The following is a 23,126-nucleotide window of genomic DNA, read 5'->3' on the forward strand; positions in this document are numbered from 1 at the left end:
TGTGTGCAAAGATAGTTGTAATCTTAGTGCTTGTCCAGAGGAAAGTGTGAAAATCAAATCTTTTTGATGACATATTGCTGAGCATCTAAAATGAGTTTGCCATAAATCTTACAAGGAGTGGTATCCCAGTGCTGCCTTGGGGAAGAATTCTTGGGAATGTACTGTTGAGAACCATGTCCTTAGTTTTGACCAGGACCACATTACACCTTTTTTTCACCTGAATATTTTATGTAAACAAGTTCATTTTTATTTATGTTCCATGGGTAACTCTAGGAATAAAATCAAATACAGGTGTTAAAAAGGAGTTTGCAAAACAGCAGTTGAAGCTTCCACAATTAGTTTCCTCCACTAGATCTTTCACTCTGTGGAGGACACTGGCTAGGGAGGTTAGGCTGTTGAGGAAACTGTCTTCATTTCAACCTGGAGATCTGCTTTTTCCAAAATTTGTTCTTCTTAAGCCTTTTTTATTAGTAATGAGTTCATGAATGCTTTATACTTACTGTCTGCAGATGGATCACATTTTTCAGTTGGGCTGTGTGGTCAACTTTGCCTGGTAAGGACTGAGGCAGCCTCCTCTGCTTTCCTTCCTGATGGGCTGTAATTAAACCCTGGCTTATAAGGACGCACCCCCTGCAGCTGTTTATCAGCACAACCAATCAATCAGTAGGTGCCATTAGCTCCTGGTTGTATTTTGGTAAAGTACAGATACATTTGGAGAAAGCTGTTTCTTCTTTTCCTGGTATTGGGTGGCTTGTTCATTTGGGCTGTTTTGTTTCTTGCCCTGTCAGGCTGATGGTAGGAGAGTAATGCCATCGGTGGCTCTGGGTGTTAAATCACCTACAGCACTGGATTAGGGTGGGGTGGGTGCCATGGAAATTACCAGTCTTGGGTGCATCTTTCCATCTAGAAATAAGCTGCAGAGAGACCCTTGAACCAGCACAGCTCACACTTTCTGCCTGTTGAATTAAACAAAAATAGATGCCATAGATGCCTCACTGCTGTTGTTAGCCACATCAGCAATTACCCCAGAGCCAGGCATCACTGTTATGAGAATATCAAAGCAAGAAAGGAGTGAATATTACCATAAATTTTCTTTTCAGCAAGTAAACAAATGTACACAAGCTTGCCATACTTGCCATTGCAACAATTCAAGCAGTGTTAATGATCAGAAGTGTAGAATATAAAATTGCAGTGTTTATTGATAACTTGAAAGGCTTTAATTATCCAAACAAATAGCTATAAATTCTTCTTCTGTGTCCAGTAGCTTAAGGAAAAGATGTGGAGAGTTTTTATTTACCTCTTTGATGGTAGCATTAAATATCTCCTAAATCAGAGGAGCTAACCTCAGGATGAGGCTTGCCTGTGCAAGAGCTGCAGAAAGCTTTTGCCAGGGGTTACGTGATTAAGGAGGCATTTTTCAGTTCTGAGTGAATCTGAGGTATTTTCATAACATTAGCATCTGTAGCACGTTGGTTGTGCAAGGAATTTATGACCAGCCCTTGCTGCTTGCCCTACCACTCCCTGATCATATAGCCAGAAAGTCTCCCAGTTAGCTCCGAACGATGGGGGTTTTGGCTTTTGAACTGCTCACGTATCTCAGTGAGCGCTTTGGGGAGAGCCAATTTTATAGTTTGCCATGATTGCATCTTTAGACAAATGCATTGTGGGCACAGAGCTATCGTCTGCGGCATCAAGTTTACAGCTTCCCTGTAGGGTGTAAACATGTGGCTGGTTGAAGAGTTTTAACCTCTCAAGCCCTCCAACAAATATTAAATTGCTAACTATTCTTCCATAATGCTGAGATGTTGACTGAAATTTGACCCTGGTGCTTGCTGAAACGATTTTCAAAATCTGAGTGAGAAGGTTAAATAGTGCTGTCAAATTTCCAAATGTCTGTTGCAGAAATACTTTCGCTGAATATCTGTGGGTTGAGCTCTAAAATGCTTAAAGTAATCCTCTTTTTTTTTCTTCATTATTACATGATATTATCTAAAGCTTGGGGTTTAGTGCAGATAAAGAAATTAACTTGAGGTTTGCCTTTTTTCTGTGCCACCTAACCTTACCATTTACAGCTATTTTTCTCCTTTTTACTTGTCAAAGGAGGAGTTCAGTCAAATGGTGTTCCTTAAGTACAAACCAGACCTCTAGGTTTCTTTAATTTCTGTTCAAGATCATTGTAATTACTTGATTATTTTCACAGCTGTATCTAAGTAAGAAAAAAGTGCTGTAATTGGCAACTTTTACAAGTTCACAACTCAATAACCTGATACTGGAGCTCTTCCACCTGCAGAAGCCTCATTAATTGCTGTAGGAGTCTCAGCAGTTAAGAGACCTGGGTTTCAAATTATTTCTCTTTTGAGGTACAGCCTTCAAACTAGAAAATCTCTGCAGTAACAAAAATAGATGGGACCTTCAGGCTGAGAGAGTCTGTTTGTTATTGGATAAATGTTTGACTTCCAAGTGAATCTGTTAGGAGGTCTGTTGTTTACCCAACTCATTACTTACATTCATAAGCTCAAACCATTTTTATTTGAGCTTTTTTGTAAATTCTAGGACCTAATTTCCTGAATGCTCTTACTAGTTCTAGCTTTGTTTATTTTGGCCTTAGGTTGCATTAGATAATTAGTTTTTATTTAAGAGATGAGTCTTATGTTGCAAGAAACAGTACTAAATTATAGTAAGACTGAGTCTTTAAAGATGCCATACTCCAGCCATAACTTTGAATTTACTTTGTTATTTTAAAGCAACATTTGTGCCTGTCTCTAAGGTTTATGGAAAGCTCAGAAGCTTACTTGATTTCTTTGTTTCTTGATTCCAGGGCTTTTTCCGCAGGAGTATCCAGAAGAACATGGTTTACACATGTCACAGAGATAAAAACTGTGTTATCAATAAAGTTACCAGAAATCGCTGCCAGTACTGCAGACTACAGAAGTGCTTTGAAGTGGGAATGTCCAAAGAATGTAAGTTGCCTCAGAAACAATTTATTGTTTGTCATATCCTACATATATGTGGCAGTCCTAAGGGAAAAAATTATTATGCAATTATATGATTAAAGCCAGTATCTGCATACCTGTAGAGGGAGAGGAGTATGGATTTGGTACACAACTTTAGGCCTGTACTTTATTCTGAGTCCTTAACCCTGCAGCCTATAAGCTGTGTGTTCTGACTGCCTGGATGCTCTCTGAAAGGTGGAAGGACCTGGCAAACGCTCTTCTCTAAACCTGCAAAGCTGGTAAACCTGACTATGCAAAAGTGCTGCCAAGCACACCAAAACCCCATAGAATTTTCTTCTCCCTTCTTTTCTAGAAATCTCTGGTTTGTCCTTTAAATCAACATTTTAAAATATTTGTGTAGAAATATGTTATTTTCTCTTTTTCCAGTTTATTGATATCCCCATCAAGCCTGAAAATATAGCTAAAAAAGCCTTTCTCAAATCCGCATGGGGTAATGCTTCTGAAACTTTCTCATTTTTGATTGGATTGATTGCAGTAGCAACAAAGTCTTTGGTGTAGTGAGCTGTTCGATTGTTGAGGGTTGTTTTTACTTTTATCAGCGATGTTCCTGGTGTCAGTAGGTCAATTCCAGTAATAACCACTACAGAAATTTGCAGCGTGTGCATAAGAGAAAATTGCCCAGCACCAGTTCTTAACTTTAATTCACCCACAAGAATTTCTTGGAGAGATTTTAAGACTAGGGGAAAAGAAAAATTGACAACAATGAGGCATTTATATCTGAACTGTGATTTAAACTGGTTCTCATCTTCAGTATTTTACGTCCCTGAATTGTATGGGACATCCCAGTAGTTCCCTTCTTTGTACTTGATCAGGAGCTAAAGAGGTCCAAAAGTCACATTTGTACCTTCTCGTTGCATCCCACTCCTCTCTCCCACCAGCTCTTTCAGAGAAAGAGTGGTGAGAAGTGAAGAAAGAACCAGATACATCCTTAGGACCATTGTGCTGAGTTTCCAGCTCCTTTTCATGGAAATCTGATATTGTGGTTATTGAAAACTGTCAAGCTACCGGGGGAGGAGGTCTTAGGATTTCCGTCATTTCACTGTCCTTGATGGCTTATCTAGTTTTCTGGTGTGCCTGAAGTGCACTTTCTGTACTTAGGTATAGATCTGCTGGAGTGGAGACCACAATGAGAGTAAAGGAGAAAGTAGGCTAAATAGGAAGATGTAGGATTGAATGGGGAAGATTTTATTGATAGCTATTTCACTGCATATGTACCTGTGCACGTGAAGCTTTTTTTTCTTTGATAAAAACAGTATGATGCAGTTTGGAAGAGAAGAAAGAGCACTTTTCTCACCTGAGGGCTTGTTGGTCTTGAGTTCTTAAGGACTTTATTGCTGACGTGAAATAGTAATCTTATTAAATGCTGTAACGTCACATCGGAGTAGGTTTTGGAAGTATCAGCAGTATTTCTAACGTGTTAACCAAAGCAACTTTGTATAAACTATAAAGACTTACTGCCTTTTAGGTGGTGGATTGTTTTCTCCCATAGGGTAGCTGGAGCTTTGCCAGCAAGAATTAAGGTTTTGCTCTGCCTGTTTCCTGGGGTGAACTGAGTGGAATTGGCCTTTGGCAGTTGCCTTTATCTCAAACTACTACAGGCACCAAAGGGGGATAACAGGTTGGAGGGGGAACAGAGAATCCTGGGGAGAAGTGAGGGATGTCCTCTGGCTGCATTTCTGTAGAAGGCATTTGCAAAGGAACAGAGAAATTACTTTAAATGTCATCAGTTTGAATGCAGTGTGTCTAGTCTTCTGGGTTTAAGAACTAAGTCTGAAATGATTCTGTGTTATCCCTTCATAAACAGGAGCTTTTCATCTCTTAAGAGATTTGAAAATCTATTTTCTTATCTGACCTTCTTTCATACATATCTCTAGGTTTCAACTCCATTTCTTTAGAAGTTTATGTAAACAAAGGCACATCTGTCAGTCGGCTTTTTCGTACCAGATAGAGGTTTTTCTTTTTCCCCCAGTGCATTATTCACATTTTATTTTTCTGTCTTCTTACAGTTCTGTTACCTTGTAATGTGAAAGCCATGAACAAAGGACAGAAAAAAAGTATCAGAGAAATCTCACAGGGAAACAAGCCTGCAATGCTCAAACCATTCCCAAATGGGAAAAGTAATCATGGTGGCACCTGCAAATAGGAACCGCAAGGTCTGCTCCCAGGAGCTTAGGAGGAGTAGATGCTGATTTTCAGTATACAGAGTAATCTGTGCTTAAAAGCTACAGTCCTGTGTTTATTTGTTCTGCCTTTAAAGGGCATGCAAAAGTACCTGCATATGCAGCTCCCTTTGAGCTTAATGAGCATTCTTCACAAACATCAGAGAAGAGATGGGAACTGAGTGCATAGCCAGTGTGATAAGTAGGGGTTTAAGAATGGGGGTACAGTGTTTGAATGAGAAGAGATACTGAGCATTTCTTGTATGCTTTTATCTTGTTTCAGAGAATGAAGTGAGATGATGAAGGAATGCACCAAATTTGCATTTCTTTATAGGTTGTTTTGTTCTCATAGGGAAGAAAAGCTGTCTTCGACCCCATTTTCTTCCCCAGATCTGATCAAGAGAGGTCAGTAACTACACTACCTCCAGGGCAGGAGTGGAGCTATTTGCCTTGTGATAATATCTGCAAGACCTGCTGAAACTGGATCCCACTAGTGTAGGGACTGTCTTTCATTGTGTAGTCCCTGTTGCAAAAAGTTTGTGCTCCAGATAGGCAAGACAAAGAGTGTGAAGGGAAACGACTTAGTGATGACTGCCTTATCATCCTACAGCAGGACAAAACACAGCTTGAAATAAAGCCCTGCTCTCTTTAATCAGATGCCCTTCCTTCAGAAACTCCAGAGCTTTGTCCCTGAAACCTGAGCTGCAACTCCCAGTTTGGGGCCTGGAGCCAGTCCCTCCCCCAGCACCGCATCAGATTTGGGGATTGCTGTATGGCTGTCCCACCATGGCTCATGTAGGGGTGCTTAGGGGAATGTAGGTGCAGCTGAAGCTCTGAACTCCACTCCCAACCACTTTTGTCCTTCATATCCTCCTAGCCTGTTTGGTTTTTTTAATTGTCATGTGGAGACAAACGGTGAACACACAGGATTCTTATTTTACTGCTGCTGAAGTGAGAAGGCTACTAAGGTTGACAGTGGCTCATTATGTGATGGAGAGCCTTAGGAAACTAACCTTTGCCCTTCTATTACATGATCTCTACGCTGCTGTTGAAGGCCCATCCTTGGTGTGACCCCAGGTGTCAGCAAGCAGCTCTCTGTTGCCTGGCTGCAGGACCTCGGTGCTCAGGAGCTGGCGAGGGGTCATGCGGATGGCACTGCCTCCTGCAATTAAGGGAGCACGCAGGAAGCTGGGCGAAGCTCTCTAGCAAGAATGGACTCTTTCAAGCAGGATGCTGCAACTAACGCTTTGTAAGGTGAATAGAACCTTTGCGGTGAAGAATTTGCCCCTAAAGAAAACCTAAACTGGATTTTTTTGTAGGGTATAATGGGGAAGAGAATGGAGCTTCCTTCTGCCACAACTGCCCAGCTTATCCCAGCAGCTCTTCAACTTCCATCCTTCATCATAAAATGTGCAGGCTGCAGGGACTGTCACTGTATTTGATGATCTTTGGGATCCCCTCAGGCACATCCTAGCCCATGTACCAGGGTGTGAGGCAGAGAAGCCCTCTTTATACTGGCATAAACCTTGTCTGCAGTGAGCTGTAATAGATCAAAATTGTGTTTATAAAGGCACGGAATTGTTCCAGATTACTTCAGTGCACTGAAGCAATGTTCAGATTTGTAAATCTGCTTACAATTAACCTCTCTGGAGAGAGGAAAGGAGGAAGGGAGGGAATGCAGGGAAATTTTTATGAAGAGGAGAAAATCCAGTTTCTGTGCTCTGTATTGGGGTTTTTTTAACTCACACAGAAACGTCTGTTACTCTTTGTCACAGACTTAGAATGTGTCTTGAGTCTTATAATATTTAAATGTTCATGCTTCTTGGGACGTATGATTACATTCTGCTACTGAACAATAGAATGAATGGATTTACTTATTTTCATTCTGCTTAGAATTGGCAAGCAGAAAACATCAACTTGAAGAACTGTCATGTTTGTATTTTTTATTTCTCTTTAATTTTTTTCAGACTCCTTAGTGAAGCGTGATTCTATCCGCAGTGAGTGGCTAAGTGGAGGGCTGGTCTGCAGAGTTGCATTTGAGCAGTTCATGCAGATTCCACTGATGTAATTTTAAAGTGAATTAATTAGAATGCATGAAATCTTTATTTAGATGTTAGTCAGAACTGAACTGGAGTTATTTTATTCTTTTTAGCCAGCAGGAAGCACTGGATTTAGGAATTGTTTCTGCTTTGCTACAGGCTAGATTTTTAACTGGATGCCTAAATACCACACAGTGGCTGGGGGCTTTTTCAAAAATTCCAGAGTAGTTGCTTTGCCTGTTAACTTGCTTTCTCGAGAGGCAGGAGCTAAATATCAGAGTGAAAATCACAAACCCCTGAATTCTGTTCTGGGACTAACTCCTCTCTCTAAACCCTACAAGCTGATTAGACTATCTTTCCTATCTTGAGAGCTGAAAATTGCGTTTTTTTCACAGGGGCTGGGAGACCTTGTGCTGTAAGTGCTTTGAAAGTAGAAAGATGTAAACTGTGAAAATACCAATTAAATTAAGAATTGGAGTATATAGATAATGGCAAAGCTATGCTCAAGCCATAGAGATTACATTTTTTTCATTTTGTTTTTAAAGGATAGATTGTTTTGGAGATCTTTTTCAGTTTGTGATGAGATAGGAAAGCTTGTATTTATTATTTCCAGGCTGAGAAATTGAGACTTTTAAAAGTTAATGCGAAACTCTCAATATCACCGATGGGGAGATTTTTTTACGATGAGAGTAAAGCCAGTGGGGAAGGGTCTTCCTGCAACAAGAACCACAGTGCTCCAGTGTCAGCCTGTGCTCTGCCAGAGATAATGCACACTTTGTTATGCTGGGTGGCTGAAAATGATCTACATACAATTAAAATTCTCTTGTAGCAGAATTGGGTTCTACTTGTTGTCCATTGTTTCCCATGGTTAAACAAACATCTCTTGCTTTTCACATCATTTTTTTTGTCTTCAAATAAGCAGATCTGCTTTTCCTTTCTCCTTTTGGGGTCTGCCTCTACTGTGTTATAGCCTTTACCCCTGATTTTGCATAGCTTTCACTTGCCAGCTTTAATGTTTAAAGGAGCAACTTAGATTGAATGTTATTATCCATAATTTACTCTATGTTCTGTGAAGATGGTTATGTAATAGCAGTAATTGCATCAACTCACCTAATGAGCTTTCCCTCCAGTGCCATGTACAGCAGATTAATAGCCCATGAATTCATTTGCAGCTCGTTGTGTTTCAGAAAAGTATTTCAGGCAGCAATTAATAAACTGCTAAAGAAAATAACATAAAAAATGATTTTTTTTATTATGTTAACTCTCCAGCTGAACAATTTATTGGCACCTTTCATGATGTGGCTAAGTAAATTCTCTCCTAATTTCTCAAGCAGAGCGTGATTAGTGAACCCTGCTCAACTCAAGACTGTCTGGTAATTAGTCTGATCTTTATATCCTGAAATGTTAGGGAAAAGTAAGAATAGTGTCCTAAGGTTCTCTTTTTTCTTCTATTCCTTGCCTTTCAGGCATTATGCAGATAGCTGTAACTTTAAACTGCAACATGCTAGTGCTGCAAGTTTTTTTTTTCCCCCTTCCTTGCATAGAAACCCCATAATTGTGTAAGCTAAGAATTGAAGACCTCAGCCAATAAACAACCCCTGGCACTGTTTCTGCACTGCTTGTTGTGGGCTGCAGTGTCCCATACCTCCCAAGTGGTGAGACAGAGCCAGAAGCAGGGACCCGAGAAAGGTCACAGGGTGCTGCTGCCCTGAGGAAGGTAAAGCAGGGGTCAAATGCCACTGGGAGGGAGATGCCAGGAGAAAGGCATGGAGAGGAAAGAGAGAACAGGGAAGGTCCTGTGTTTTGCAGTGTGAAAGGGGATGAGGTGATTGAACCCAATAGGAGAAGAGCAGCAGTGAAATGCCAGGGCTGCAACCACCTTTGTAAGGGAAGGTGTCTGGGGAAAGGGGGAGACACTGTTGCATGTGGCCAAAATTGCCAGACTGCTCTAGACTTGCTGTTTCCATGCTTTTTCTTTTGGTTGGTGTTAGTGTTTTGGGGTTTTTTTTAATTGAATGTCTTTATCAAGTTGGTAATGTTTTACATAATTTCTTCTTCAAAAGAAAGTTATCTTCCTGCCACTACCACCCCTACTTTCCCAATCCAAAAGAAGTGCTTGGCTTGTCTTTGAAAGTCGTAAAATATATATTTTAAAATATTTCCCCTCATTTTGGGCTCTTGAGGACTGAGTAAGCATAAAGGGAATTCCTTCAATAAGCTCATACAGAGATTGATTACGTGTCCTCAGCTGGAAGTTACATTAAGACTTATTCACTAAGGTATAGCTACCGTGGTGAACTTTTCAACGCTCTTTGCTGTCTCTATGACAACACAGATCCTGGCAGAAGTTACCAGGGCTCGTGTGCTCTCTGCAGCCTTTGTCTGCATCCATCAATCCTAGTCCTCGATGACTGTAAATGTGTTCCTTTCTTACATTTTTGCTTAACAAGGTGTTTTATTAAATTTGTGGCACTTCTAAAGTTATTATGTTAATCATTTGTACTGCAGTACCCAACCATGCTCTGAAAGAGATGTGCTTTAGGAAAGGACTTTCTGAATGGCTCTCAATATTGTCCTGTGGAAGATATTCAGCTGAGAGTGGCACAGAGTCCTTGTACAAATAACTTTTCTTTCATTACAGGTGAAATTTGAGATAACTAGAGGCAGGGAAAAGTGAAATGCACACACAGTCTAATTTCTGCTTAGACCTGCAGCATACTCCAGAGAAGTGCTTGCTACTGTTCAGTGCTCTAGCAAAGTCCTCAGACCTTGTTGAACCCATCCTTATTTTAAAGTAGCACATGTTGTCAGAGCCCATGGTGTGTCTGTTGGTGCTTGCAGCTCAGGTTTCTGTGGCAGTCCTGCCATGTGCCACCTTCTGTGGAGATCCTTCTCTGGAGATTGGGCTCTTCCTCGAGAGCAGTTGGCGTTGACACAGGTCTAACTTTTCATATTTTTCATTTTACACCTTTGGGGTGTCTTAGGGGTCATCAGATTCTTTCTTCTGTCAGTTCCAAAGTAAAAGGTGTTTTTGGCAGATATCTCTTACAAAATCACTTCTTGACATAGATCTCATTCTTTCCCTGGTATTTTTCTGTTATTTCTCATCCCCCACTTTGGTTTATAGCATTATTCCAAATTGTACATGTAAAGAGACGGGCTCTATGCATTGATGTTGTGATTGCAGATCACCTTTGCCTCTTCTTGAGTTTAGTATCCCAGCTGCTTTCATGGCAAGGAAAATCCTTTCTGCCTTGCCCTGTGCTGGGCAATGCTGCTGTAAGAGCAGATGGGAAATCTGGAGGTAGCCAGTCCCTACCCAGTCCCTGCACTCCTAAGAAAGATGCTGAGGCCACATTTGCTTTGTCATGCGGACATAACTGCAGAGACCTCAATCCCATGACCTCAAAAGCTTTGTTTCAGAGCTTCCATTCTTCCTTTATGCACTCAGTTCACTGCTTCGTATTCCTCATTCGGATCATCTTCTTGTTCGGGGATGCAGGGCATCTTTACATCTCTCTTTCTAATTGCCATTGTGCCATGTGGCTTGTGCTTTCTATACTGGCACCTTGTGGTTTCTCTGCTAATTTTTTTCTCCCTTTGACTGCTCTTTTCTTTTTTTTTTAATTTTAATTTTTTTTATTTTGGGATGTTGAATCCAAAGGATGGAGAAATGTCAATGAGATAAATATCAGTCTGGGAACGAGCAAATTGCCAGTGTCCTGGGCCTTGAAGCTAAACATGGCTTATTTGGTTGTCAGGCCAACCTGAAAATGTTATCTACAGTAGCCAAGGTTCATGAGAAATGCAGTAAATTGTTCCCAAGAGTTCTGGGAAGTCGGAACTGCAGCAACCCTAATGTTCCTGAAGGACTCTCTATCAGAGGAGAGGCTTATTTGGTGCTTCCTCTTAGAAGAAACATATGTGAAAATGGGTTCGTCTTCCTGATGGTTTACATCTGCAAACTTTTGTTTTTCTGGTGATCACTTCACTGGAGATGGTTTCGCACAGGATAGGTGCCTCTGCAAAAGGCAGAGAGCAGCTCCTGTGCTGATGGTGTGGAAGATGGAAAGCAGGCGCTCAGAAACCAGTAAGCTCTCAAAGACGGTTTAGGAAGATCTCTCCATAAGTAGATGAGGCCATGGATTTCCCTCTGCTGCTGTCAGACTCTCATGGCTTGCTTTCATCCGCTGGATGAATTGTTAGAGCAGAGGGAGTTTTCCATTGCTGTGCCTGTGATAAGCCGGCTGACACGTTGCAGCTCCTCCTGCTGGGATGCTGGCCCTAGGACTGTGCTCTAAAAATAGCCTCGATTTGTTTTTAGTTTGACTTTGTATCACATGCTCATTTTAAAATACATCAGAACAGTTAATCTCCAGTTCTTCAGCACTCATGTGGAAAGTGTAAAAGATTTTTTAAAGTAGATGGTGTATAAGCAGTAGAAATAACACCCTTTCTATCCAAACTTAAACACTCAGCTGTCAATTCTATAAAAGGAAAAAGAAAGATCATAAGGCGTTAGAATTTTTAATGTCCTCTAGCCCAAAATGAACAGAAACAGTTTTGCCCCATCTTATTTTACTCCAGTACTTGTTTGCATACTTGCCTGTTTCTGAAAGCTCTTAAATGTTTAAATCTAGGTCTCATGAAAAGTCTGTCAGTCAGACAGAAGCTCTGAAACCTGACTTCTACAAGTTGTAGCTTAAAGCCCTACAGGCGGTGCCTGTGGCTGATAGGCATTTAATGAGCTGTGGGATCGTTTCTCAGTGCCGTGCATCCATAACCAGTTGCTTGTTGTTGATATAAACAGATTTGGTAAGTAAATGGGAGGAAATTGTCTGACTTTGGAGACATTTACCTGAATTTCAGAGTTAAAGCTAAGTGGAATTCTTCCTTTCCCCTGGCAAAAAGTGCAACAGAAAGCAAACATGCTTTTAGTTGGATTATAGGCATGGTTAGTCATCTGACAGACAGTTTTAATGGAGTCAGAAAGACATGCTGGGGAAACATGCTGACCTACTTTTCTTTCTTTCTTTCTTTTTTCAAACTTTGAAGCAACTGAAATGTTAATTTTAAAACTATCTGTAAAGTTAGATTTTGGTGAAGGAGCTCATTTTGTAATTTAATTTATTTACACTTCTGCTTAGGGTATGAAAGATTTTTTTGGTAACTGAATTTCATCAGGTTGTTTTTGTTTCTGTTAGGAAATTGGGTTACATCTGAGAAATCCATGTTCTTCCCCCTTTCCAGGACAAAGAAATCAGCTTCAAGTTAATGAATGATTTAAGTCCAATCCTCTGAGGGAGGACTTTACAAACCATTGAAAATTACAGACTAACAAATTGTATTACATTTGTATCATTTTCAGCGCATTATATTTTTAAACCTTTGTTGTCGTTAAACTTGTGGGAAGAGGGATTACTGGCAGAAAGTGTTATGCATTTTGCACTATAGCTTGTTTTTTCCCATGTTAAGGAGGTTGATGCTCCACCATCAGTATTTTCTTGGAGGCAGAACTTGATGTATTTGACCCTGGGAAACTCTATACCATAAAACTTGAGAGCTTGGAGAAAAAAACACTTTAAATTAAATAGGAAAACTTAGCAGTGAGGATGGATTAAAACATCGCAGAGATACTGGGTTTCATTCCTTCGGCAGGAGGTTTTGGTGAAGACATCACTGCACGGTTGAAGGAGCGGGAGAGCACATCATTCCTTGACATGCTGGTTGATCCAGGGACACTGTTTTCACCTGCTCTGTCTCCTCCTGTTTCCATCATTAAGAGGTTTTCTGCTGTCAGTCATCACTGGTGCAATGGGTGCTGCTGCAAATTCTTTGCTTCTTCCCATCTCTCCTTGTTTTTAGATCCCAACTAGCTGATTACAGTTTGTATCATGGAAATAGTAATACAATGTAAGAGAAGCAGAAAAAATGGAAATTGCCAGGAAGTCCTGGAGTTTATGGGGAGTTTTACACTTCAAAGAATCCACAAGTTACATATATTCTTATGAAGCAAAGTGATTTTATATACTGTGTGCACCTACAGAATGTTCCACTGGCAAAGACTGAGTTCTGTTTTTTATAGTTAAAAAAATTAAGTATAAGAAGTTGGCTAATACATGAGAGTTTTTTCTGTATCTGAGAAAGGCTGATAGTGGCACTGCTTAGGTTTTAGCCATTTTGTAACCTGGAGACACCAGTAGAGGAGGCATCAGCCCAGGAGGACAAATCAGCAGCAAGTAGATGTCCTTATGTGCTGAACTGCTGCACCTCCTGTGTTCAGCATCCTTCACTGCACCGTAGCTGTGTGAGCTGCTGCTTAATGCAAGGACTATCCTTCCCTTGTTTTTCTTTCCATAGCACTTCTTCTAGGTGATCTGTGATATGGTATTTTTTGATTGTAGGGCAGACAAAACGGGGGAAAGACACTCAAAGAAGCATCACATCTGAAATTTCATCAAAGTGCTTTTTTTCTGATACAGGAACGTTGTTGATGCTGGAAGATGAAGCATTAGATTTAGGGGAGCTTGAGTTGCTCTCTGACAGTACCCGTCTGCCTCTGTTGGGCAGGGAGCAAGCTGGGCCTCTTGTGTTTCCAATTAGCTGTCTTGTGAAGATTGGTGAAGAAGTCCAGAGCTCAGTGTGTGCTTGGTCTTATAATTCACATTGTACTGTGCTGCGCCATCTGGTTATCCCATTGAGTAGCTCTGGCATCAAACCCACGAGATCCAGATCCCTGGAACAAGTGACTCTTAGTTCATAAGAGCCTTTTGACAGCACTTTTTACAAGAAAGTGTTTGATTTGTCTCTTTCAGTAATTTGGTAGAGAAGCTCTATCCATGCTTTTCTTTTCCCCCCTTCTTTGGATGGCTCTTCAGGTGAACACTGCTATTAAAGCAGAACATCAGAAAATAATTTTAAATGGAAAAGGAATGAAAATAATAAAAATAAGAAAACAAATAAAAGCAAGAGGATAGTTGTTACAAAGAAAAAGAAGCCCTATTATGTTCCAATCTCTCTCAATAACACAGGGAAAAGTAAACAGGGCCAGAGGAGAATAAGCATAAATATTTTATTCCTTTAATTCTGAAGAAGGCTTAAATCCGGTTTGTCCTCAAAAGAGAGTCAAAGCCTTTTCTTGGCAACTTTTCCTGTTGTTTTCTAAATCAGCTACAGCTATTTCACATGTTTATTAGGAACATTTTTCCTACTAGCATTTAGGCATTGTAAGGTGCAAACATACATAAACTGTACAGACATATCAGTTGCCTCTCACAGGGTGTGTAATATAAACCCATGAGGTTTGGGGTCTCCTTTCTTGGCTGGGGGAGTGAGGCAGGGAGAGAACCCTCTGGTAAAGGGGCCTTGCACTAATGAAGGAGGAATATTTTAAAATATTCCCTAGAAATTAGGGTGTGGGAAAAACGAGGCAATTAAGAGGAATCTCTAGATATCCTGTCCTAACAGTTTATTGTATATATTTTTAATGAGTATTTAATCCCTAATGCTTTGTGATGGATTAGAAGAGAGGGGTACTCAGGCCTCTTTCTGTGCATACTTTTATGTTTCCCCTTCATTGAACATTTTCTCTAGGCAAATTGTTTAACTTGAGCTGGTTGGAGGTGTTCCAGCACAACAAAGCTTTGCTGAAAATAACATTGGGTTGAATCCCAAAATGAAGAGTTGTCTGTTGTGTTCAGATTTGCCAAATCTCGGGTTGAGTTACAAGGGGGGCTGGGAAGGAGCCTTGTCTGTTCCTGTCCTCCATGTTGTGCATCCCAGACCCTGGGGAACTTGGTTGTGCTGTGTCTGCCATGCAGCTTGGTGCTCTGGGGCAGTCCTGCAGCTGGCTGGGCAGGTGGGTGTTCAGCAGCTCTTTTTGGAACTGAATAAACCTCTCCTTTCGGAAGTCTTGAGCTTTTAGCCGCCCATGCTTCCCATGGATGTTGTAGTCCTAAGAACAGTGTCCTGAGGACCTCATAGAAACCCTTGTTAGTGCATCTTTCATCTGGTACTTGCCACAGTCTTGGAGACCGTCCTGGCTGGAAGCAGGCACCCAGCCTGTGTACAGTGAGTTCAGGGCCCAATCCCACACTGGTGATGGACATGAAAGATTTGTCATCGGCATCAATAAGATAAGATGGGGATAGGAGCCACCAGTAATGCCAGATGATCCTTGCTGGGCAGTCGCTTCTAGTGCCAACTGGGGACCACCACCCTCATTTAGTTAAAGACCAGCTGTGTCTTGAATTCAGTCTCCTTGCCCAGCCTTTGGCTTCCCTTTCAGACATCATCTTATGTCCAAATTGCATCCTTTGTTTTCATGGAGAAGTCTGGGAAAACTAGGTCAGTTTATCCAAGTAGAAATTATTATTTTATTGAGTTAACTCTGTGTTGACCTGCTGCCTGTTTGCCTTCTCAAAATGAACTCCCTTGTGTGCACTAAGTCTTGCCCTGGAAGTTGATGAGCCCTCAGTAATCACTTTGATTTCAAATAAAAAAAAAATTAAAGGCTGTTTTTCCTAGAATCTATTTCCTGGAAGCAAGTGTCTGTCTGCTTTGCTTCTTGTGTGATCACTACATCAGGCTGGTCTGATGTAGTGTGAAAGTACTTAATATAAAAAGGTTATGTGCTGGCTTTACTGGGGATATTTAAAAGATCTTACAAAGAAATCAGGATTTGATTCTGCTTGACCCTAGCTGACAGAATTAAGCTCTTTAAACCAGTCCTGTAGTAAATAGCATGCCTTCTTTTTAAAACAATCTTGTCTACTTACTCCTGCTATTTCAGAACTTCAGTCCCAGACAAGAAAGCTTTTTTTTTTAATGAAAGAATATTTGGAATGTATTTTAAAGAACTTCTTTGGCATTGTTCATAAAAGATAAAATATATCAAAATAGACAGTCTGATAATTAGGTGCAGGCTTGTGGAGTGATTCATGTCATAACGTGAGTGCTGAAACAGCTGAGGTTGCTGCAGGTGTGTTAAGGGAATTCGACCCCGTAACGCCATGATGCTTTTGCCTCCACATAAAACAGGAGTACAGATGTCCGGAGAGCCTGCATTAGTAGACGACAAGCAGTATTTCTGCATGTGAATTATGGATGGAGCAGTATTTATTAAAAGCAAAACCAAGAGCCTTTGTCTCCCAGGCACCTCTTGCTTTGAAGAGTCACATTAAAGTCTGCTGCTGTCCCAGGCACAGAGATCCCAGAAGTGAGCTGAGGCTTCAGCTGCTGCAGGTTAAGCCCAGCTGGAGCTCGGAGCCGAGTTAGGCCATGCATTGGCAGAAGGGGATCCGAGGAGAAGTCTGACAGGCAAAGGCCTTTCAAGTGCCTCAGCTTATGGGTGTAGCACGTCAGGGTGGCAAGTGAGACACTAAAGCTGAAAGTGAATAAACTTGTTTACCTGTGGCAGCAACCAGCTTCAGCAGGGCTTTCCCGGAGCCTGCTGGCTGGCTTGGCGTGGTTTTCCTGAAATCCTGAGATGGAAAGAAAAAAAGTCCCCTGACCTCACTCCTTGCTTTCTCCTTAGTTTACAGTTTGTAAAAAAAGGACGATGTAATCTTCAAAACAAAATGCCCCACCCCAACAACAAATCTGCAGATTGTTTATTCCAACTGCTCTGCTTTTGGGAAGAGAAGGGAGAGGATGTAAACAACACACTAAAATGCAGTGAGATGCAACAGTATTGTTTGGGCATGTTATTTTCCTGTTTGATTAAGCTTGTTTTGGTAGTATTATGGCAAAACAGCTTTAACAACAGGCACTGTTCTTTAAAAAATCAAACCCACCTGCAGTCCAAGCCCCCTGGCCAGTGCAGATGTGTGCCCACCAGCTGTGTTGGACTGTGCATCAGTGTGAGGCTTAAACAGGCAATTTTTTCTGGCTGATCTAGCAGTGCTTCTAGGTCCACCTAGCTAAGTGATACAGCTCTTACCTTCTCCTGGTGCTTCAGCCAGCCAGGAGGGTAAGCCCGAGCAGGGAGGCTGAGCATGGTTGTGGGGTGCACACTCTGTTCCCCCTGCCCTCCACTTAGGGGGCCAATCCTGGCACCTTGAGAAGTGGAAATAACCTCCCAATCACCATTCTAGTTTATTTTGTTTTAGTTGTAGGACTATGAACAAGCTTTTGCATTTAGGAAGGAATGTGTGTAAGTTCATAATGGTGTGTTTTCAGAGGAATAGGTAAATAGATTCTGAGCTATTTCTTTGCTTTTATTATCCCTGGCCTAGTGGGAGGCCGGGGCTGCAAGCTGCCGAGGCTGTAACACAGGCAAGCGCTGTGATTCAAGACTGCAGCTCCCTTTCTTAAAACATGCCGGGAACAACTGTTCTGCGCCTTCATGAGCTCAATTTACGGTTGCGGGAGGCGATGTGTTCCCTGTGCCTGATGAAGCTCCCGCGCACGCAAAGCCTCTTCAGACGTGTTGTCAGTTGGCAGCTCTCTCGCTAGATGCACCTTTACACAATTGCACAAGCCACCAGGAGGTACAAATGTGAAATTCAGCCTTGGGGGCAAAACAAAGAAATGAAACTTAGGTATGAATGCGGTGTTATCCATCTGCAGATACATATATTAGACCTGATCTCCCACTACGCTACTGTAGTTTTACACTAATAGGACTCTGCTGCGATCGGTGGAGTAGCACCACTGCAAGACAAAAACAGCAGTGGGGATAAGTTGGGGCTGTTATTTTTAATTCTGGTAAATAATGTAGAAGTGAGCCCTATTTGGGGAAAGCCAGACCATGTTCACTGCACGAAACCACCCATAATAAAAGGGAGAGATGCAGTGGCACACTGTCTTGGTGTTGCTCCTGAACTTCTGCTCTTTCTTCTGGGGAGCCATTGCCCTGGGTCCTGAATGTCCATGTGCAAGCAAAGGGAAGGGGTCTTCCAGGTCACCTTTTTTTAGTAGCCTTTCCATTTGCTGTCCCATAAAGTCAGTTTTATCGTGCACAATCAGAATTTGTCCTGTGGCTTGGACTCATTCATTGCATTGGATGAATGCGCTGATTATGGAAAGTTATTTTGTGGAAGGAGTTTGTTAATGGCATTGTCAGGAAAGAGGTGGCAATTTGTCATGGTAGGTAGCTTGCCAGTTAAGTAAAAAGCAAGTCATGTTCTTTTCCTTGGTGTGTGTTCAACCTGCAGCAGGTTGAAGTGTGAAGTGCTTACAGTCTGGCCAGGTAGGCAGGAATAGGGTGCAGTGTCTTGTCATAGCTTACAGGCATACCCTTTCCTGGCCATCAGAGGTCCTGGATAATGCCCAGCAAATTGAAATGAGGACTTTGGATAACCCCAGCATCTCCCAGTTGTGAGGCATCATACTACCATGACTGTCTCTGAAGAGAAATTAATGTAATATCTGTAGATAAGTAGACTGATTTACCTTTTGGTGACCCTGGAGAGAAAGGTCAGATTCAGGGTATTTTTGCTTATAATCGGTTATCCATAAAGAGTTAGTGTACCAGGCTTCAAGACTGTAGTTCAAAAGGGCAGTTGTTTTGAGAAGGTAGCTTGAAAGGGCACCTCAACAGCTGAAATCAGATGAGACATTTAATGGCCTCTTAGTGATTTCTGACTGAAAGTTCAGAGTTTGAAATTTAGGGATTTTTTCTTCACCCAGCCTATGGTAAAAGAAATGCACTAGAGCCTAATAGAAATTTATTTTCAGGCTGAGTATTTAGAAGAGTTTTTCAATTGCTGCGTATACATTTGGTCACTTCAGCTGTAAGGAAGAGAAAGAATAATCACTTTGTGTTTGTGGTCTTGTGTATTTTTAGCTAATGTGTTAAGACACTGCAATTCCAGAAAAGCTGTCCTCCATTTCCCCTGAGTATTTTGGTTTAACTAGCTGCATGCAGCATTTTATCTAGACTGCCACAGAAGTTACTAGTAAATCCACTGGGATCTTGGCAGCCAAAACAGTGGATAGTAAGCACAACACTTTACTTCCCTGAGGATTTTAGTTTCATGGGGATTCTGCCACGGGCTGGCACTTCACAGTGGGTTACCTGCAGAAGCCCTGTAAATTTAGGAAACCTCCCCAGATGGAGTGATTGATTCCCAAAGCTCCTTCCCATTCCTGCACTGAGCAGGGAAAGGAAAAACTGGCAATATTCACGGGGTGATGCAATTACTTGCAAGTGCAAGTTGCAATTAGTTGCAAGTGGCATAGTAGATCTTAATAGAAATTATAGGTTTTATGTTGAGAGTAAGGAAGTGACTGATTTCATGCAGAATACTGAGAGAGATGGGGCATGACAGGAGTGAGGAGGGAATGACACGTGTAGTTTAATTTAACAGCTGCTCAAAATGCACAGGGACATGCAAGACCAGCTTGTGGAGATACTCCATCTCACATATGGGAATTTCTGGCTGTATTAAGTAACTTGAGGTGATGCCTATGTGAAATACAGATGGAAACATACCAGTGAGTAAATTTTGTCTGAGTCAATGAGTATGGCTGGGCTATTTCCATTACAGATAAGTTGGTGGGTCTTCATGGGAAATATTAGTGATTTATTCTGCCTGCAATTGTTAATGCTAACAACCTTCAATAGCTCTTTAAGCATCAGCTGCTAAGAGTGTGTGGATTATCCTATTTCACACTGGCAATTAGTTGATGATATTAAAGCACTTTGAAAATGGAAATCACAGGGCAAATGCTATTTAAACAGTTTATCATTAGATGTATAATCCCATCTCTCCTACTACTTTGATTGCAGCATGTAGGGAGGTGGTAAGGCAGACCAAGGAGTCTGCTTTCAGTTCAGCCTCTGGTATAGATGCTGCACCCTGTATGTCCTGCCTCTGACTCAGCTGCTCCTCAGCCTCTCATCCTCTACCTGCCCACGCCCGCATGCTGCAAAACACATTTTCTTCTGGTTTTGGGGTTTTTTTAACATTTGTTTACTGTCTTTCTGGTTTTGCAAATTCTTCATTTCTCATTTGTTTTTAGGGCTTCTTTGAGGAGTTGGAGGAGTCCATTTGTTTTTCTGGAGTCTTGATTTTTATTTTTTGGGCAGTTGTTACTCTGTTTGGCATGTTCTACAGAACTTGAACCAATCCTGAAATACTGTAGTAAATATGAATGTAGCCATTAGTGGTATATTCATACACTTGGAATCAGCTTATGGAATTTTGGTGTTTTGTTTGGTTTTTTGGGTTGTTTTTCTGTTCTGTCCTGCAACATTCAAGACAAATGTGCCTGTAGAACCATTTGTTTTTCCTTCAGCAGTGGTTTTCGATCTTGGATTGGCAGTTTTAGATATCCCAATTGTGATAGCTGCTGGTTTTGCTTCTGGATGTCTTAAAATAAAAAAATAATAATAAAAAATTAATTTTTAAAGACAGTGAAATAATAGAAATAATAATATATAATAAATAGATAAAATTACTCCAAAGGCATACCTTTCAGCTATTTTCAAGGGGTATTTTTCTCAGTCTGCTGTTGTGCATTGGCTTTACTTTTAGTCATACATCTGATATCAGATGGTATTGTTTTTTTTCAAAAGGACTAGAAACTCCTTTTTTTGCTCATTCCACTTACTAATATTTCAGGGATGTGACAATAGAAGGTGCCAAATTTCACATCAAAAATAAAATTGTTTGGGCTGATGGGAATCCCTAAAACCACAGATGAAGTTTCAGGCCAGTTAAATAAAGCTGTAGAGCATCCATTTGTATCATTCATTCATATAATGAAACCCTTTCTTATAACTCAGTTCTTGATATATTAACCCCGCAGTTATCCTCATACATAAATGGGAGATGTGTTGCTTTCGTCAGGATATAACCATATAAATCCCCTGTGCATGAATGGCAAAAGAGAGGCCCTTAGGCTATAGGTATCAAAGGTCTCCCCTCTACTTAAAATAGCCTAATAAGGTTATTTTGAAGGCACAGGTAATTACTCACAGACTCCCTATAGCCAGTGATTCATTGTTCACTACTGAAACATTTCTAAATGAATTATGTTTTAAACAAGCAAATCCTTGGCCTTCTCTTTTATGGGAGGAAAAAGACAGACACAAAATTCCACCATTTTCTGTGTTAAATAAAGTACACTGCTTGCTAGTTAAGAGGTCCCTGGTATTCGAAGCCATTTAAATGTACTGCCCTGCTTCTTGCTGTTTCGATTCCATGAACGCCTATTTCTGAATTTCACATTTTGATGAAAATATTATTGTTGTCATTAATTTGGTATTTAGAAAAGACTGTGGATACAAGAGCTCAGCGCAATGAATAAAACAGTTGGAGTTAACTATCCCTGGGGATAGAATCAATCACTGTTGTAGAAGAGGGTGACATTTAAAAAAGAAACTCAGAAGAAAATGTCATGCTTAAAAAATTAGATTTAAACGCACTAGCTCCTGATTGATTTTTATTGCACTCACATGGATACACTGATTGATTATCAGCCTTACAAATGTTTAGTACCTTTCTCACTTCTCTAATAATCAGAATAATCTAATTTTCAATGTCATTTAAGTTACCGTATTCAGGGTAATAATAGATCATATTTCTAATAAAACATAGCAATTATGTAATGAATAATACAAAACTGTAAGGCAGAGTTCAGATTCACCTTCCTCAAAAAAAAAAAAAAATTATAAAAAATACCATGAGTGGCTGGAAGGGCCAGTGTACGTGAAGGCAGGCGACAGGACGATGTCCTCTGGATCTGTGGTGTGTTTTCCTGCGCTTGAACTGAGGTTCCTGGCGCATTGGCTGGGGCAGGTTTGCCATAGCTGAATGTTATTTCTCAATAGGAAACCCAGGACAGGCTTGAATTCTGTAATATATGTGCTTGCTCTCTGCCTGGGGAAAAATGATAGCATGCCAGGTGCTTATGAAATGTCTTCCATGATTGTTTCTCTGTGCTCCCTGTTAATTTTGATATGTGTCTGTAGAGAGATACTATCTCACTTAATTTGAGATGTTTTCTTCTGGCGATTGTTATCCAACAGCTGACATGGTTGATTTCTCAGAATCAGCGACAAAATATGCAGGTTTCAATGTGTTTTGGTTTTGTAAGCCCCTTACACAACTGTGTACTTGTTATTGGCTTTGTCCATTAGAAATGAGAGGTTTGTGTTTGAAATGGGCTTTGTGTCCAATCATTCCCCATATGTCAAAGCCAAGTTTTGGCATGGAAATTTGTTTTAAAATAGTTTCCTGGCTTTTTTTAAGACTGAGCTGTTTTGCCTAAAAGAAAACATTATTTCATCTGGAAATCATGACCTAGGAAACCAGTCTATTTATAACTACCTGGAGTTCTGCATGTTTTAGTAGGTTTGGCTTGCAATTGTGCTGCTGTTAACGTGAACAGGAGTCTCACCGTCCTGAATTGATGGCTTGTCAGTTTGTCGAGCATAATTGTGTTGCTTTTGAGACGATTATTTTGTTCCTTATGTTGGAGATGAGAAACTCAACCTCCTTGAGTTCTCTCATCTCTGTGCTTGCTTCCACCAGTTCCTGGGCTTGGGAGCAGCCTGGGATTTGCACCTGGGTGCTGCCTTTGATGATGGGGTCAGAGAACCTAGTGCAGCAGCGGCAGTATCAGGGTTGCTAAGTCTCCCTTGGTTTGAGATATTCCAAGGTGACTGTTGGGAAAGACATCCTTGTGGACTGCCATTCCATACCATTAGCACAGTTTATTCGAGAGTACTGCGTGGTATGTGTTGTGGGTTTAACATTATGGAGCAAACTTGGCACTGGCAGTGGGTGAGCATTTGCATATTTGACTGAAATTGTCCACAGCCGCTGACTTCTGCCAGAATTAGAAATTTTTTAGCAGCTGCCTCTGGAATTGGAGAAGCAAGACTGTGGAGGAGCTGTGCAAGATTTGTGGGTTTCCACCCTAACAAACAGCTTGGTGCTCCTAGATTTCCTGGTTGCAGCACT

General features: G+C 41.0%; 1 protein-coding gene and 1 long non-coding RNA gene across 3 annotated transcripts in view; one reads left to right on the forward strand and one right to left on the reverse strand.

Moving 5' to 3' along the window:
• RARB (retinoic acid receptor beta) overlaps positions 1-23,126 on the forward strand; it is a 319,878-nt gene that overhangs the window by 271,585 nt on the left and 25,167 nt on the right. For both annotated transcript variants that reach the window (XM_085051133.1, XM_085051135.1), the window contains one exon: positions 2,819-2,960. In XM_085051133.1, coding sequence (XP_084907259.1) covers positions 2,819-2,960 — 142 coding nt within the window. The remainder of the gene's footprint in view (positions 1-2,818; positions 2,961-23,126) is intronic.
• LOC146441174 (uncharacterized) lies at positions 6,157-9,453 on the reverse strand. The gene is made up of 3 exons (XR_014850412.1): positions 9,438-9,453; positions 8,323-8,430; positions 6,157-6,335 (listed from the first exon to the last, which is right to left on the reverse strand). It is a non-coding gene; the product is annotated as an uncharacterized LOC146441174 (long non-coding RNA).

This window comes from Lichenostomus cassidix, chromosome 2, assembly GCF_008360975.1.
Source record: "Lichenostomus cassidix isolate B80296 chromosome 2, HeHo_3.0, whole genome shotgun sequence".
In the NCBI taxonomy this organism is placed as follows: domain Eukaryota; kingdom Metazoa; phylum Chordata; class Aves; order Passeriformes; family Meliphagidae; genus Lichenostomus; species Lichenostomus cassidix.